The sequence below is a fragment of the Saccoglossus kowalevskii genome, chromosome 7 (genome assembly GCF_978046115.1).
Source record: "Saccoglossus kowalevskii chromosome 7, keSacKowa6.1, whole genome shotgun sequence".
Lineage (NCBI taxonomy): Eukaryota > Metazoa > Hemichordata > Enteropneusta > Harrimaniidae > Saccoglossus > Saccoglossus kowalevskii.
Window position 1 is genome coordinate 17,717,853 of NC_140647.1, and position 16,090 is coordinate 17,733,942.

At 38.4% G+C, this 16,090-nt stretch overlaps 1 protein-coding gene across 2 annotated transcripts; it reads right to left on the reverse strand.

Annotated features, from left to right (window-relative positions):
* Positions 1 to 3,846: 3,846 nt before the first annotated feature.
* Positions 3,847 to 12,596, reverse strand: LOC100373107 (uncharacterized). Of its 2 annotated transcripts, none has more exons than XM_002732783.4 (5): positions 12,520 to 12,596; positions 11,487 to 12,092; positions 6,770 to 7,048; positions 6,077 to 6,321; positions 3,847 to 5,691 (listed from the first exon to the last, which is right to left on the reverse strand). In XM_002732783.4, the coding sequence occupies exons 2-5, from the start codon at positions 11,975 to 11,977 to the stop codon at positions 4,928 to 4,930; spliced, it is 1,779 nt and encodes a 592-aa protein (XP_002732829.1). In that variant the 5' UTR covers positions 11,978 to 12,092; positions 12,520 to 12,596; the 3' UTR covers positions 3,847 to 4,927. The 2 variants fall into 2 exon arrangements, with proteins under 2 accessions (XP_002732829.1, XP_085357327.1); XM_085501201.1 differs by having other exon boundaries at positions 12,448 to 12,543.
* Positions 12,597 to 16,090: the final 3,494 nt, after the last annotated feature.

Sequence of the window (16,090 nt, forward strand, 5' to 3'; positions counted from 1 at the left end):
GCATATGTTTAGGTATTGTGGTCATGTTTTGATGGGAGAAACATTTTCCATGTCCCATGCAGTTGGTGTGGCTACCAAGCTTGGTTGAAGAAATTATGTATCTAGGAGATGGTGCTACCAAGATTCAAAACAGATTCGCAAATATTGGCCTGAGGGAATATTTGTTCAAAATAAATCAGAATTTATCATCCTGTTTCCGTCGAGGTCATTATTCTTAAAATATTTGAGCTACGATATGAGACAAATGCGTGACAATTTTTTTTTCTCATTCAGTGGGATCTTTATTAACTGATACGTGGCCATCGGCCCAAAAGAGTAAATACGAAATATTTTTATTATTTACAATATTTCAGCTGCTTCCCTCCTAGCTAAACGCTGTAGAAGTACATCATTTTGAGTTTTCAGTAATTCGATAAATTTATTTACAGTTAGTGGGGTACAGTAGTAGTGTGGGATATAGAGACATCTAATGTGGTTATAAAAATTACAAACTAATAAAAAATAGAACTTGTTTTCAATAGAATTCATATTGCAAAGCTCGCACGTACGTTGATCTCTTTCTAGATGACCTGTCTTTAATTCGTAAACAATGTGATGAACATCGTAGCCGATATAGTGATTGCATATGGGTTCAAATATGAACAGAAAACAAATATCTTTCTGGTTCTATGGTAGTTTTAAATTGGCAGTAAGTATCTAACTTGTCTAAAGTACACAAGTCAGCCCGCCATACCAAAGAAAGATACTGTTTGAATCGCTCCACAAATGTATTTATATAAACACATTAACATTTCCAACTTCATTTAAAGATTACATATGCACGTAAGAATTTTTTTTTACTCAATGTATATATAAATCAAGTAGGAAAACATTATTATGTCACAGGGGCGGTCGCCCCCTCGAAAAAAAATGTTGGGGGCGTCGCCCATCCAAAATCGTGCTGAACCCCCTTGTTTCAACAAAATGTGCCCCTCAAAATGCAGGAAATAGCGTTTCAGGGGGTATATATTCAATTTTTCAGGGGGAGCGTGTCCCCGGACCCCCGCGAGGTTGGTTAGCAGATCTCGCCCCTCCATGTAAAATGTCGTGCCGCCGCCTCTGTATATCTACTGTCGACTAGAAGGGGTAATTATGTGCCGCCATTACGATGATTAAACCTTGGGGGATATGATTTATAATATAAAAACTACATTAGGGCTTCGAATTAGTTGAAGCCAATGAAACACTTGTCACGTTTAGCGTTATATAGCGTAATATCTGTTTTCTGTGCTATGTGCATATGACTGTTGCATTGGTGTGTACGGGTCACTCATCGGGTCTAGTTGCAATCTCATTTCGGAAGTTGGTGTACTTAGGAGCATGAGTGTAAGGGTGAGTGTGGATAAAGTAGATGTTAGTTTGTTTGCAGGGCTAGTCGCCATTGTCGAATTGTGTAATATTTACGGCATTGTTTGTGATAAACTTACTATGAAGCGTGTTTTTTTATGTAAATGTAAAATAACTGTTTTCTTGTATATTCAGTACATTGATATCTCGCGCATTCGACCACGTTGGTTTTTAGGGGACATTCATTCACAGAGGAAACAAACTGTTAAGTAACTTTTTGCACTAGACAGAATTTGCAGTTCTTTATTTTTCAATTATCATTATATTTGTGCTTCTATTTTAATTTTTCATGAAAATAAGAAGTTGAAACGCACAATTAAACTGAGCCCTAATAGCCACTCGCGTCATCTAGTGAAATTATTGTAGTTACAGTCACGTACTTATACTTGCCTCATTTTTTCCCCTCTGACAGAGATTAACAACGTTGTCTACAGTACTTTGGTGCGTTGTAGTGGTTCACCATTATGTAGCTGGACACCGAACAGAGACTTGTACTACCGTTCCCATGCGATTCGTGATTGGTTCCGCCGGATGCGATAGCAAAGCTATAATGGTTCCAAGCTGTAGAGGATCTTGCCGATCACGAATGGTACCGTTTTGGGACAACCCAACTGGTGAACTTGTGCGTAGAGACGACTGTACTTGCTGCGCGCCCCTACAGGCTAAGGCTGGTGTGGTAACTCTACGTTGCCCAGGCATGGAACAGGGAAGGAAAATGGTCAGACTTGCTCTTCCTATGGATTGCGCATGCCGTCCTTGTTCTGGTATAGACAATTCGGATGACGGCAGATACACAACGTTGTAAAACAACAGAGAACCGCTTGTCTGGAATATCGAATTTACTAATTGGGCTTTTCGGGGCTGGGAATATACAAAACTTTAGCGTCGATTTATGCGATTTTTACGAATTATCCGGATTTCGGTCCCGTCTCCGGTGCAAGATCGTACGTTTATAATCCGAATAATTTGAAAAATATGCATTATACCAAAATAACATTATAATGACGGTGATATCAATATTATTTTGTCTGTCATTATTATACCAGGTGATTTCGAAACGTGTCGCACGGAGTGAGTGAGTGATTATCGCGATTTATGCGTATTTGTTTTATCTGAATTAAACACATGACGAAGTTGTCGATATTTTCAAACGCTGGTTTATTTTATTCTCACGTATTCGTATTCATCAACAGTGAGTTGATGGTTGGGATATATAATATACAGATATATCAGAATTTCAATTAAAATAGTGTTATTGAAATAACAACAATGCCAGTGATCGTTACTTGTTCTTCTAACGACAAATAGGCGAGTCAGTTTGTTGGGTGGTTATTTCACGTACGCTGTATTCACATATTCAAACCTCACGCTGAATAACGTGACTTTCACCTGGTAAAGATGCCCCGGGAAATATACATACTCGTGATGCATGCAGCATCGAGGTAATCAATTAAAGATGCCAAATATTATCGTATGCTGATTTATCGTGATACGAAAACGATGTTTTTGTAGCACGCAGCTATTCATCGATGAAACAATGGCATTTTCTTATAAGCACGTACGCTGATTGTTTTGGTAAATGCAATAACAATCACTACAAATGCGTAATTAGTGTTTTTTTTATTTCAAATCAAACTAATAGTGTTTGTGTGTGTGTTTATTTTATTAAATACAAACGAATTCAGTTATCAATGTCAACAATTTATATCGAACAAAATTATTTAAAAAAATATGTTTTTGTCCATATTGCATTCTTCTATATGAATGAATTTGTTGTTTGTTGGATGCTCTGTGCAGCCACTGAAGGAGTGAAACGAAAATAAAACTGGCGGGGTTCAAGCACGCGTGATATGTAAGATTACGTCAGTAATGCTGCTGAAGCAGGCTCGTTCGAAGCTCTTGGATGACGTGCACCGTAACTGGCTCATTTTGCATATTTCCTGGAGTTCACGGAAATGTATAAGTAGAACGTTTCCCGACATTCACTTTGGCAGATATTTTATGTTTTATTTGGACAAAATATACCACGTGACACAGAAAGCTGCAAATGGTCTATCACGACTCGTTTAATTCATATCTCTTATACGAGGACTTGTGAACGAATTGGAATGTTCATAGTTGTGCGTGTTGCTAACAACATGAATACCATTGGTTTGGAGAGAGTGGGTTGCATTGGCAGTGAGATTGGTTACAATAATGATGAAAACCAGTATGTAATGATTTGCTCACAAACAGACAATTATGCCATTACATAATGATTATTATAATCATTAAATTAGATCCAATTCAATTTAAAAAAATTAAAACACATTTCACTTCGATAAAAATATGAATAGCCCCTCGACGACGACATAATCAGTGACGTTCGGAGTAAGTTTTTTTTCCATTGGAGTCGACTCGCCGGTCGACTCGCTGGCTTACCGATAAGCCAACGATACTGTCTCATGAAAAACGAACATAGCCGCATGCAACATACATTTATTAATATAATATTAAGAACGTTAAGGATAAAAATAGAAAACCACTCCGCTATAATCACCGGGTTTAATGTACCGAATCTAACTAGCAGTAAAATCCTTGGAAAATTTTAATTTAGTCATTTAAAATAAAATGCTCAACATATAATTCATCTCACTTACATTCAATGAGAACACAACAAATTATAAAATCATTTTGATTTCCTTCTTAGACCCGTTTTACACCGAAAACACTGTGGTCTATACTAAAGTATTTACACAAACTACATAGTGATGCACACACAGCGCCCCCACATGATGAAGTACAAAATACAAAGCGCCTCAATAACATATCATATCGGCGGAGTGTATTGTGCGTCACGGTTAACTGTGTCAAAGTTTTAGCTGCAAAATTACATTGAAAACCACGATTTGGTGAAAAAGTAAAACTGTTTCTGATTTCCCCAGATCGCAAACCTTTAGTATTGTCATTCTGTCGTAAAATATCATTATTGTATGGTGTTATAGATTTTACTTTTAACAACAGATATAAAAAGTATAAAACAAATACATTTTAGTGAGAACAATCAGTTTCGACTCTGGGTGGCGCTGTTTGTGAACATGCAGATCAATGTAGCAACAATTTTCCGACGATCAATATAACATCGAATAAAAATAACTTGTGACACTCGAGTACAATTTTAACTTGATAAAGTTGAGGACTATACCCCTTGAAAAACGACTTTACACGAACATTATTATTACATGCATATTTTACGACAACTTACTTACTTGTTTACCTTAGATAATACACGCCAGAATGGATGAGGTTCGTCTCTGATTAAAGTAGTTGAATGTTACAATGTATTTTAACACTATTTAAAGCGGGGGAGTCGGTCGTCACCTGCGCATGCGTCAGATGCCCATAGCGTGTCATTGTTTACAAAGACACGTCTACCCATGAGCCTTTGTGTTTTTAGCGTGGGTTGTTATCGTCGCTTGGGACTCAATTCCCGCGCGTGCGCAGGTGACGACCCTCCCACTTTAAATACACGTCACATAATGGATGTCAATGTATGCACATACTACACACTAACATAAGACAAGACAAATAACATTATGGCAAAAATGAGTTGTTCGGCGGGCTTGTAGATCGACTCTGTCCCTGAAGTAGTTTTTGAACACTGAAGGTTGTCATAAGGTGAGGTCCGAGGGTTAGCCACTGTCAGGCCGCGCTTGAATTCCGGCCCTTGAATCGTGTTACCCTTTGACACCAACAGTGGGAAAGTTAGAGTGCCCATTTTGTTTTGGTTGGAGTTTGTGAATTTCATGTAAACACCTTCCGGTTCTTGTTTATTGAAATGCATACTGTCACTGTAGTACCACAAATCCCCGTTCAACGTCGCCTTGAATGTGTGTAGCGTCGCCGTGCGGTACAGCCTACCAGTGCCAAACGTACCGTACGAGTAGCGGAGGTGCTCAATTCCGTCTTCGTCTTCCGCCTTGTCAATTTCTAAATAACCGTACATATTGTTACCGTACGTTCCAGTGTATTCATTCAGTTCAATTTCGCTCCAAGCGATCGGTGAGGGCACTGCTACTGGTAAATCGGGTTGCGGTGTTGCTAAGGTGCTCCAGAAGTTGCATGCCGATTCGCTGTCCTGCCAGGGCTCTGTGCCCGTCATTTTGTCCGAAATGAACCACCCGATGCTGGAGATGGCACGAGTAGCTTCTACGTCATTCATTGGTCCATTCATCGCGATGAATATACCGTAATTCTCAGTTGGGAAGATCCACATATCAGAATTATAGCAAGCAATGTTACCAGGGTGACTCAGTCTTTTAACGCCTGCAATGTAATAATCATTTTATATCATTTTTTTCTTTCAATAGTTGTCGTTTTACTTTACGTGTCATCGTCGGAATTAAAAAAATTCACCTTTAGATGGTTCTATTCAGGGCACCTTACGTAAAAAGTCCACGTGAGTGAAACTACAAATGAGAGATCTGCTCCAATGCGACACTGCGCCCTCACATGACAAGTTTGTATCCGAGTCCGCCGTGATTACTACCACGTTTGAGATATGACAAAATGTTTTTCTCCACTTGAACAACATAAACAACATTATCTCAAAACAAGACAATAGTATGATAACCCACAACTTTGTAGAACAACAATTGGGACACATTTTAGGTATTTTAATTTATGAGCAGGTTTCAACCCAGCAACTCACCTCTGTACGTACCCACCGTCCAACCCATTGCATAATCTGTCTTGGAATCATCCACTGGATAGATATTCCTATGAACACCCTGTTCTTGCATGGATACCTGTGCCGTCTGCGTCTCTCGTAAATAGTCTTCATCTACCAATTGTTGGTTGCTACGGGAACGGCCGCTTAGTTGAAATAACAACCACTGAGCCATGTCGTTCGCCGTTGACAGGATGGACCCGGCGGGGGCTACTATGTCAGTGATCCTGTTGGTAAAAGAAACTTGCAGTAAACCTTTCCAACAAGTCGCGCCCTCAAGCGGTAAATGTTTTTTGTGACGTCATGATGACGTATTCGATAGGTGTAAGCAATTTCGTTCAAATGGACAACTTAGTTACTTATAAAATCGTTGGTTCTGTGAAATATAACAAAGCTATGTAAACGTATTCACTGGCGGAGGACAATGGATCAAAATAATATGAATGACGTTCATGACGTCACTCACACACAATTACGTCACATAAATATTTAGTTGCTAAATGGCGAGACTTGTAGGAACAACCCGGGTGTTATTAATTTAATATGTAACTAATTCACAATTGTATTTTATTACCCCCAAAAATTATCTTTGAAATATTTGACATTTTTTCTAATAAGAACTAAAAACGTGACCCAATACTAGGACGAATAACCGAGCTGATAATATGTACTTACGTCAATGTGTCCAAGCTGATAGGAAATACTTCGCCGGTAGAGGTCGCCCGATAACCCGCAGCCAGTTCGGGAACTGTGCGCAGATTCTCGATAGTACTGATCATTTTGGTAGACGTCATTCCAAGGGGTCGTAATAAGCGTTTGTCTACCAATTCTTGCCATGATTGCTCGCTGTATTTCGTGAGAGATTCTGCAACTAGCCCAGCCAATGTGTACATGAGATTACTATAAAGGAACCGACTCCGAAATCCATACTTCTCCTTCAGAAAACGAATGCGTCTAAATGTGATAAAAAATGAGATAATTTCAATACTAATTCAAATAACATGTTGTAAGGCTTCTTATATAATCTATGTTTTCTTTACTGGAATATTTGTACTGAACTAGGGGGCGGTTATACCACGGGAGTAATGACCGGGTAACATGATAAGCGTGTGCCACACGTATCCAGATCAGATCAGATCAATTTTCCTATTCAGACAAACCAAATGCGAAAATGGATACACTCTCTTCAGAAAATTTGAAATTGTCGTTATTTTTTTTAACATTTGATATGGTACGACCCTTTTGCCACCAGAATTAGTGATGTTTAAAAATCTTTTTTAGCGAATTTTCCTCGGCAATGCATAATGAATGCTGGAAAAGTAGACCCTTTTTCCGGACAATTTGGCTCAACAACAAAAACACATATGATGCGTATTCACATAAGCATTCCAGCGGTAACACCCCGGGGCCATATGTGATATGTCTTGATCTGTTTTAATGAGTTAAATAAATTCGGCACTGAAGCAGGATTTCTAAGCAATTTTAAGCACATCCAGATCGTGAAAGCATATTAGGTCTATCGCCGGCGTCTAATGTGCTTACATCAAATTTACTTTAGTGCAGGGCTCCGTTCACACCGAAAACTTGTATGCTTGTAGTGGAAACCACTAACATACCCATGCATCACAAGACTGAATAATCTACTTCAAATGAAACTCACAATGTAATCGACATCATTACGACATCGATGATTTATCGCAGTGAATTAATAGTACACTCAAACTGCAAATTTAATCAAGTTATAAAAGACTTTATTACCGCGTAAAATGAATCCCGCTCAATCAGAGCGTGACTTACGTACGCGAGATGGCTAATTCAGATGATAGTCGTAAACTACTCGGCGATTATTATTTGTTTTAGACAGTTACCTCATACGTACTTCCGATAAAATAGTATAACATTAAAAAAAATAAAACGAGTAGTGGGTACAAATTTTATTATAATATCTTTCCCCACAGGATTACTCAAATAATATAAACACATGTCATTCTATCGTTTCCGATAAATTTCAGTTGACAGTTAATAAATAGATATGACCTTTGAGACAGTTATCTTGTACATAATAATTTTAGTCTAAACTTATGCAATCCGATTTAAATTAAAATCCGAAAATATACAGTGGGCAGGCATACTTGGAGCAGTAACTACGACAAAAACGACGCCGTCTAAAAAACACTACTCAGGGAACGCCGTCAAGTTATAAAACTGTGCATTTACATCAAAAGAACATATTTTGGCAGGAAATAAACCTGTAATTGAACCTCCGATCAATTGTATAGGTTGAATCAAAGACACGAGAAAAAGAATCTTTTTCTAGTGTCTTTGGTTGAATACAATCGTTGAAATCTCAAACTCGTTGTGAGCTCCATTATTATCTTAAACATATGACCCGACTTAAATTAAACATGTTATTCAATACCAACAATGCAAATGGATTATCCATTTCCGCTTGTTTGCTGCATACAACGTGTTATAATCTTCGAGTAGCGAAGACTACTAGTAATCAGGATCGTTATTTGCATAACGTGCAAGAAGTTTTAAAACGAAATGGAAACTGTCAAATCAATCAGGTTGGGCACTGAGGCGAGCTCTGTCCCCTTGGCGTTTTGACCCTGTCGCCACCTTGCATGTACTTCATATAATTGAATACGAACTCGCCATTACACAATATTTCTGCAGCTCAATCCGCGGTCTTCGCAGCGGATGAAGTATGGCAGCTCTCAATTTGAAGTCACGCATGCGTAGAAGAGATGACGTACCTATTTTCACAAATTAATTGAAGTGCTTTTCTAAAATGATACGTTTAGGTTTTATTGGAGTATTATATGATATGCATGATGTATGAACATGCATGAATGGTATGCTAATTGTTCAAATTCCAGCGAATTTCAGTGTATCACACGGGAGTATGCATGTTCCGTTGGCGAACGCTTTACTTTCGTTGTTTCTAACATGTTCGACTCCTGTTCGGAAGCTTCATGAAGATTCGCCCTAGCTCACAATCACTCCGTAAATGTGTAACACAATGTTCCTAAAACACCCACGATAAAGGACACCTAAGCTTGCATATTAAAGTACTTTACAGTACGTCAGGTCACACACATAAACAATTGTTTTACGGTGCAGTTCAAGATGACCAAATAGTATCAATTTTAAATTTAAAAAAAAACAAAATAAAACATCAAAACCAAGCATTTCCACCACATGATTACGGACTTGGATCTCGACTGTGTACATTAAGCGCGTATTGTTAAAAACTTATTAACAATATAGCATCTTGATACAAGTCATTTTGATTTTTAGATGAAATTAAAAATGGCCGACTGGTGGCTATTTTTAACGAATTCTTTTCCAGAGATATGTTTCTGTCATGCCTTGTACTATATGAACTTACGCATGGACGGAGCTAGGATTCTGGAATGGGGGGGGGGGGGCGATAAGTTGGCCGAAGGCCTAGTTCGCGAGCGCCGATGGCGCAAAGCCATTGCGGGGGTTGAAAATAGGGGGACCGCGGCCACCTCGGCCCCCTCTAAATCCGCCCCTGTTACGAATAAATTGTGTGATGTCATGACTTGTTTGCCTAGTTTCCTTTCTCCGCGTGTCGCTGAGCAGTGCCTATTCACCAAAACAATACAGGACTCATATGTCTGAACTCAAAAACAGTGACCCTGTTCTAATGCGGGAAATCATCGCACGTATTTTGTCAATGAAAAGAAGAAGAGCGAGCGTGGACTCCCTGTACAGTCAGACAGTCAATACGAGTGTAAGATGTCAACACGGTAAATGATACGTCAGCGATACATGACGTCACTAAATGATACGTGTTAACACGTGACCTGTCCAGCATTCAACTGTTATTTCGTCCGAAGGCCGAGTAGAATCATACGCACCTTCCAACATTATGATACATAATGTAGAATAATTAATTTCTGCTGGAAGTTAATATCCACTATTTTGATATTTTAAGCATCCATGATTCGTCTGATTATAAATTCACGCATTTGCCATGGGAACATTGAGTTCTATTGCATGTTTTACCTGTTAAACATTGGTAGCGAATTACAATAATCAGCGAAAATAGCAGACTTTTAAAACCGATTAATTATTAATTCGTTTACAGTCATCAGTACCCTGTTTACAGATATATGTAAACATAAGTCACCAACAATGCAATGTAAACGTCATTCCAAGAAAGCTCGTATGAAACGAACGACTTTTCTAAATACCAACAAATTGTATTTTTTCAAAAAATGCTATAGGTGTGTTTTTTTTATGATAGGCGTCCTGACAGACAGTGTTCGTGCATATCCAGGTCACAATAAAGACTGACAAATGAGCCTTGTGTGGCACATATGCTGTTAATGGCATACATATTTAAATTTTCTGTGTCGCTCACTGCTATGGCTATAAATCAAATGGTTTCGGACAATCGTACCAAACTTTCAAACTTTCAAGCTGAGTATGTTAAGATTGTGTACGCCCTCCTCTTTTCAGTCCGTCTTCTGAGGCCAAGTTTAAATCGCGAATGTCACATCACGGCGTTAAAAGGAAGACCAACTTGAACTTGCCGACGTTGTACTAAGCGCGGGGTCGAGCTATAGCACGGGATAAAACCATACCGCTCGTCACGGAACTCACATGTATTTTGATTTAAAATGATTCTATCAGGGTTTGATACACTAATTGATTTGCCAGCTCCGAAAATTGGTGTAGAGCTTGCTAATCACCATGGTAAATGCATAGCTGCTGTTTTTTCTATTGTGTCCGAGAATGGGAGGAGGTCACCTGGAAATGAGATCATCCGTAATACAGTTTTGATGCAGTGATATCCATGTTATTATCTATGATTCAAATCGGATTTGGTACTATAACGAAAAAGATAATTATGTTCTAACATTGAAACATTTATATTTGACATTAAAAGTACACGAAACCATGGCATTATCTTTCATCAAAGTTTTTATATATTGAAGTTTCATATAAATATAAGTGTGTTAATCTTCGTCTCCAAACTACCCCCTTCCGGAACTGAAATGGTCTAGCCCTTACCGGTAAAATGTAAAATAGGTTGATTGTGATGCAAATTCGACGTGTGGTCACGGCAAATATTAGCGCAGGTGGTGGTGGTTATTTTTGAATCAAACAAAATGATATTATTTCTTCTTCTTTTGTTACTGTAATTGTTAATACTTAATTTTGTTATGTACGACAGTTTTAATTCCCATGTCACCAACTTGTTTTGATAAATGGGTGTATTTACTACAACACAATGACCATAAAGACCGCAACTAAAGCCGAGGACGCTGACCAAACCTTATTTCTTTCTTTCTTCGGGTGAATGAGCTTATATGTGAATGTATTCTGATAGTGAAAATAAGTCTACAAAACTTACTTTATGAAGTCGCTCTTTTCTATGTCGAGACCCATGATTGTTAGCGTCTCGTCGTCGAGAAGACCAGTTTGGTGACTTAGTAGATCTCTTAAACTAACCTCTTCTGTCCTATCGCAGCCGTACAAGGAAAAGGACTCCCCGAGTATCGATCTGATCGGTGTGTCCCATGTTACGTTGCTTTGTTCGCTCAGTATATCGGCAATCAACGCCGATGTAAAAGATTTTGTCAAAGATCCGATTGGGAACACCGTGTCTGCATGCGCCTCGACGGTGGGATTTCTCTCTTGGTCGCCGTATCCTTTGGTGAGCAATATCTGGTCGTCCTGCACCACCGATAAACTCAGCCCCGGTACGTTACGACATTGCATCACATCCAAAACGAACTGGTCTAATTCGTCTTGCCAATCTGTTAGCGCACCACTTGATAGCGATAGAAGAGAAAGTGCGCACACTCCCACGAGTAAAACACGTTTATAGTGATTGTTCGTCATGATGTTGACTGTATCTGCACTGCCTCCGATACCAGTTGGCCACTTTTAACGTACGCTGCCAAAATCACTGACTCGGAACCATCTTATGCACACCGGTTTGATCACGTGATGTCAACTGGGGTCAAGGCAGCAGAATTTAAAAAAGGCACGAAAAAGTCAGAAAGATAGAGAACAATGAGTGAAATAGAAACAGTAAAATACCAATAAAGTCAATACTTAACGTTACACGCTGTGACTGATTAGGTTAACGAAATTGAAATAACGATGGGAACGGATTCCGCGGTAACAGACGTGATATACATTGGGATACGTAGTACATAAACTCTTATTTAGCCCTACTATGTCCGGCAGTGATCATGGTAGCGATGTTGTGCCATCCTTTTCAGTAGAAATGAAACGCAACGAACTGTGACAAACACCGCACTGAGAACAATGTAAACTAATTGTGATGTACGACAAAAACGCGTTACCTTAGTGAATCCGGTGTAAATCAGACGAGAGAACAGACTATGCTTGATAGGGGTACGCGTGAAATGACTTACTTTGTGCAGATGGGTTTAAAGAAATATACGCTCTAGGTACGCTGCTTGATATGATCGAGAACACAGCTTGTTATGCATCTAGCTTTGTGTGCTCGTAAAACGTTTATGCAAACTACCTTGACCTGAAGTGTTATTCGAGGTGCTCTATCCAATTGCATTATTGTTACGTGATAAACTGATATGATACATATATGAATGCTATCCAACCATGATATGTGATAACGCTAAATTAAACTCGGCCCCAAAGGCAACAATACGTCATACATTGAGTGATGCCATGCCCGTCTACATCGATAATTCTCGGACATGCGTGGCATTTGATGTTGTGCAGCTTAGTATTCGACAACTATATCAGCCACGTAGGACCGACGTACGCGTCCTTTTTTTTGTAATGAAATATTTCCATTAATACGAGTGATGATATAATGAGACCCACTTTTTAACGAAAACACGGGAATTCATAATTAAAAAAAAAGTCATCCCTCGCCAATTAGATAACTTATTGATTTTTGATACCTAATCTAAGTCTAGTTATTTGATGACGTCATACTTAAAGCTATATTTAGGTTTCCGTTCCAGAGTGTTCATGACGTGAATTAAGAGTGAAGCGTTGCCACATATATACATTGTATGTTAACACGTTTTATTATTTATTAATTAAAGAGAAGATTTAAAAATAAAATATACAATCATGTGATGATGATGAATTATCGTCACCCGGAAATCTGTTTTTTGAAGCAGTAAATCTAAGCAAATGCACGTTGAGTTAATGATACGTACCATTAATTCATAATATGCTGATTTACGATTTGGATAAAAACACAATAAAGTTTGAACAGACAAAACAAGGTGAAAAATTACATTGAAAAAGATTATGTTCATATGATGGTGATGTATCTTAGATAGTTAATGATGTTTCTCTCTTTTTCATTTAACACAATTCACCAAGTATTTAATTGCCGTGAAACTGTAATAAAAGTGTTCACAGTTATCAACAATTCCTGCTTGTCCCAAAAATTAGCAAATCAACATTTGTATGCCTATTATTCGCAATGATTTTATCAGCAAATCGCCGATACTTTGTAAGTTTCGATAATTGATAATTGAATTTCCTGCGATATCAAATAAATACCTCACTAACGAAACACGCATACCGCACATAGTGGTGAAAGTGAAGAAAACGAAAGATCAGATCTTTCTAATCCCGACTATATTCCACTCACCTTACAACAGAACGTCCGAGTATTGAACCACTGTGACAGTAGACTGACTGTTCAACTTTGAAACTGAAACGCTTGTGTTTTTTCTTTTCACCAACGATAATCGCGGACGCACATTTACAAGTAATAACATCACGCTTTTATGTTCGTTGAATTTTTAATAACCTATACGATAATTGTACAAGTTGATTTAAAGTAGATTTATTTTAGCGGATATTACAATCCTGCTTTGCCTTGTTCAACGCTGTTGTTTTTCCCGCTCGTTCCATTACAACCTGCCCCCTACATAAACACACATGCAATGGTAAATGACATAGAGAATCATCACACTCACCACTCAAACCATATAAAATGATTAGGAATTACCATTTTTTTATTGGGGGGCTGTGACAAATTCTATTCACATATGTAGCTGGTAACATTTTGTATTCGCACTTTTACCAATTCATCTATACCATGCAGTTGCCGTACAATGCTTTTTTTTTCTCTCTTCACACACAACAAATCGTCTTCACAAAATCCTTCAGCCTACCCACCTCCTGCTTCCAAATGGAATGTTAATGAAAGGTATGTTACTCAGTCTGAAATTATGGCCTACATAATATGTAATCCAACATCGACATTTAACCTCAATGATAGAACATGGACAATATTTTGAAAAGACGCACATATCATATGAGTGGTCTCATGCTAGTATATTTTCATCGCGAACGCAGCTTGCCTTCTAATCAGTGCCGTTACGAATTATGATATGGCAACAATTCATCAAAACCATTCGCCTCGACAATTCCAAGCGCTTATCATTTTTCACATTGACATCTCTAATGAGAAAATTACTTTCGTGCTAGCTGACAGTCATGTTTTAGGAGAATACAAAATAAATATCAGCTTAAATTGAACTCGTCTCAGAACAAACTCATATTAGACAGAACTCAGCCAACACTAAATTAGACTCACTTCAAAAACATAATTCACATCAGACCAAACGCAACTAAGATCATAATCTGTTCAGACCAATCACAACTCAAAACAAACTCAACTAAGTTCAACCTAAACTCAGACCAAACACAGCTAAGATCAACCTAAACTCAGATAAACACAGATAAGGTCAACCTAACCTCAGACCAAACACAGCTAAGGTCAACCTAAACTCAGACCAAACACAGCTAAAACTAATCTTGGGTCAGAACAAATACAACAAAGGCACATCTAAACTCAGACCAAATTCAATCCAACCTTACTTTAACTCAGACAAAACTCAACCAACTTCATATCCGACCAAACTCAACCAACTTCATATCCGACCAAACTCAACCAACTTCATATCCGACCAAACTCAATTAGGAAAAACTGCAAATTCAACTAAGGCCAATCTCAATTAAGACCAATATCAGATCAGACCAAACTCACCTAAGATCAATCTTAGCTCAGACCAAACTCAGCCAACCTCATCTCCAAACTAAACTCAGCCAAGACCAACCGCATCTCAAACTAAATTCAACTAAAACCAATTTCAGATGAAACCAAACTCAACTAAGTCAAACATGAGCTCGGACTAAACTCAGTTAAGACCAAAATCAGCTCAGATGAAATTCAACTGAGACCAATCTCAGCTCCGAATAAACTCAATTAAGACCAATCTCAGCTCAACCAAACTGCACTAAGACGAAACTCAGCTCGTACCAAATGCAACTAAGTCAAATCTGATCTCGGACTAATCTCAATTAAGACCAAAATCAGCTCAGATGAAATTCAACTGAGACCAATTTCAGCTCCGAATAAACTCAATTAAAACCAATCTCAGCTCAACCAAACTGCACTAAGACGAAACTCAGCTCGTACCAAATGCAACTAAGTCAAATCTGATCTCGGACTAATCTCAATTAAGACCAAAATCAGCTCAGATGAAATTCAACTGAGACCAATTTCAGCTCCGAATAAACTCAATTAAAACCAATCTCAGCTCAACCAAACTGCACTAAGACGAAACTCAGCTCGTACCAAATGCAACTAAGTCAAATCTGATCTCGGACTAATCTCAATTAAGACCAAAATCAGCTCAGATGAAATTCAACTGAGACCAATTTCAGCTCCGAATAAACTCAATTAAGACCAATCTCAGCTCAACCAAACTGCACTAAGACGAAACTCAGCTCGTACCAAACGCAACTAAGAAGAATCTCAACTCCGACCAAATTCAACTCCGACCAATCTCAGCTCCGAATAAACTCAAATAACACCAACCCCAGCTAAACCAAACTGCACTAAGACCAATCTCAGCTCCGACCAAACGCAACTAAGACCAATTTCAACTCAGACCAAACTCAACTAAGGCGAATCTCAACTAATAC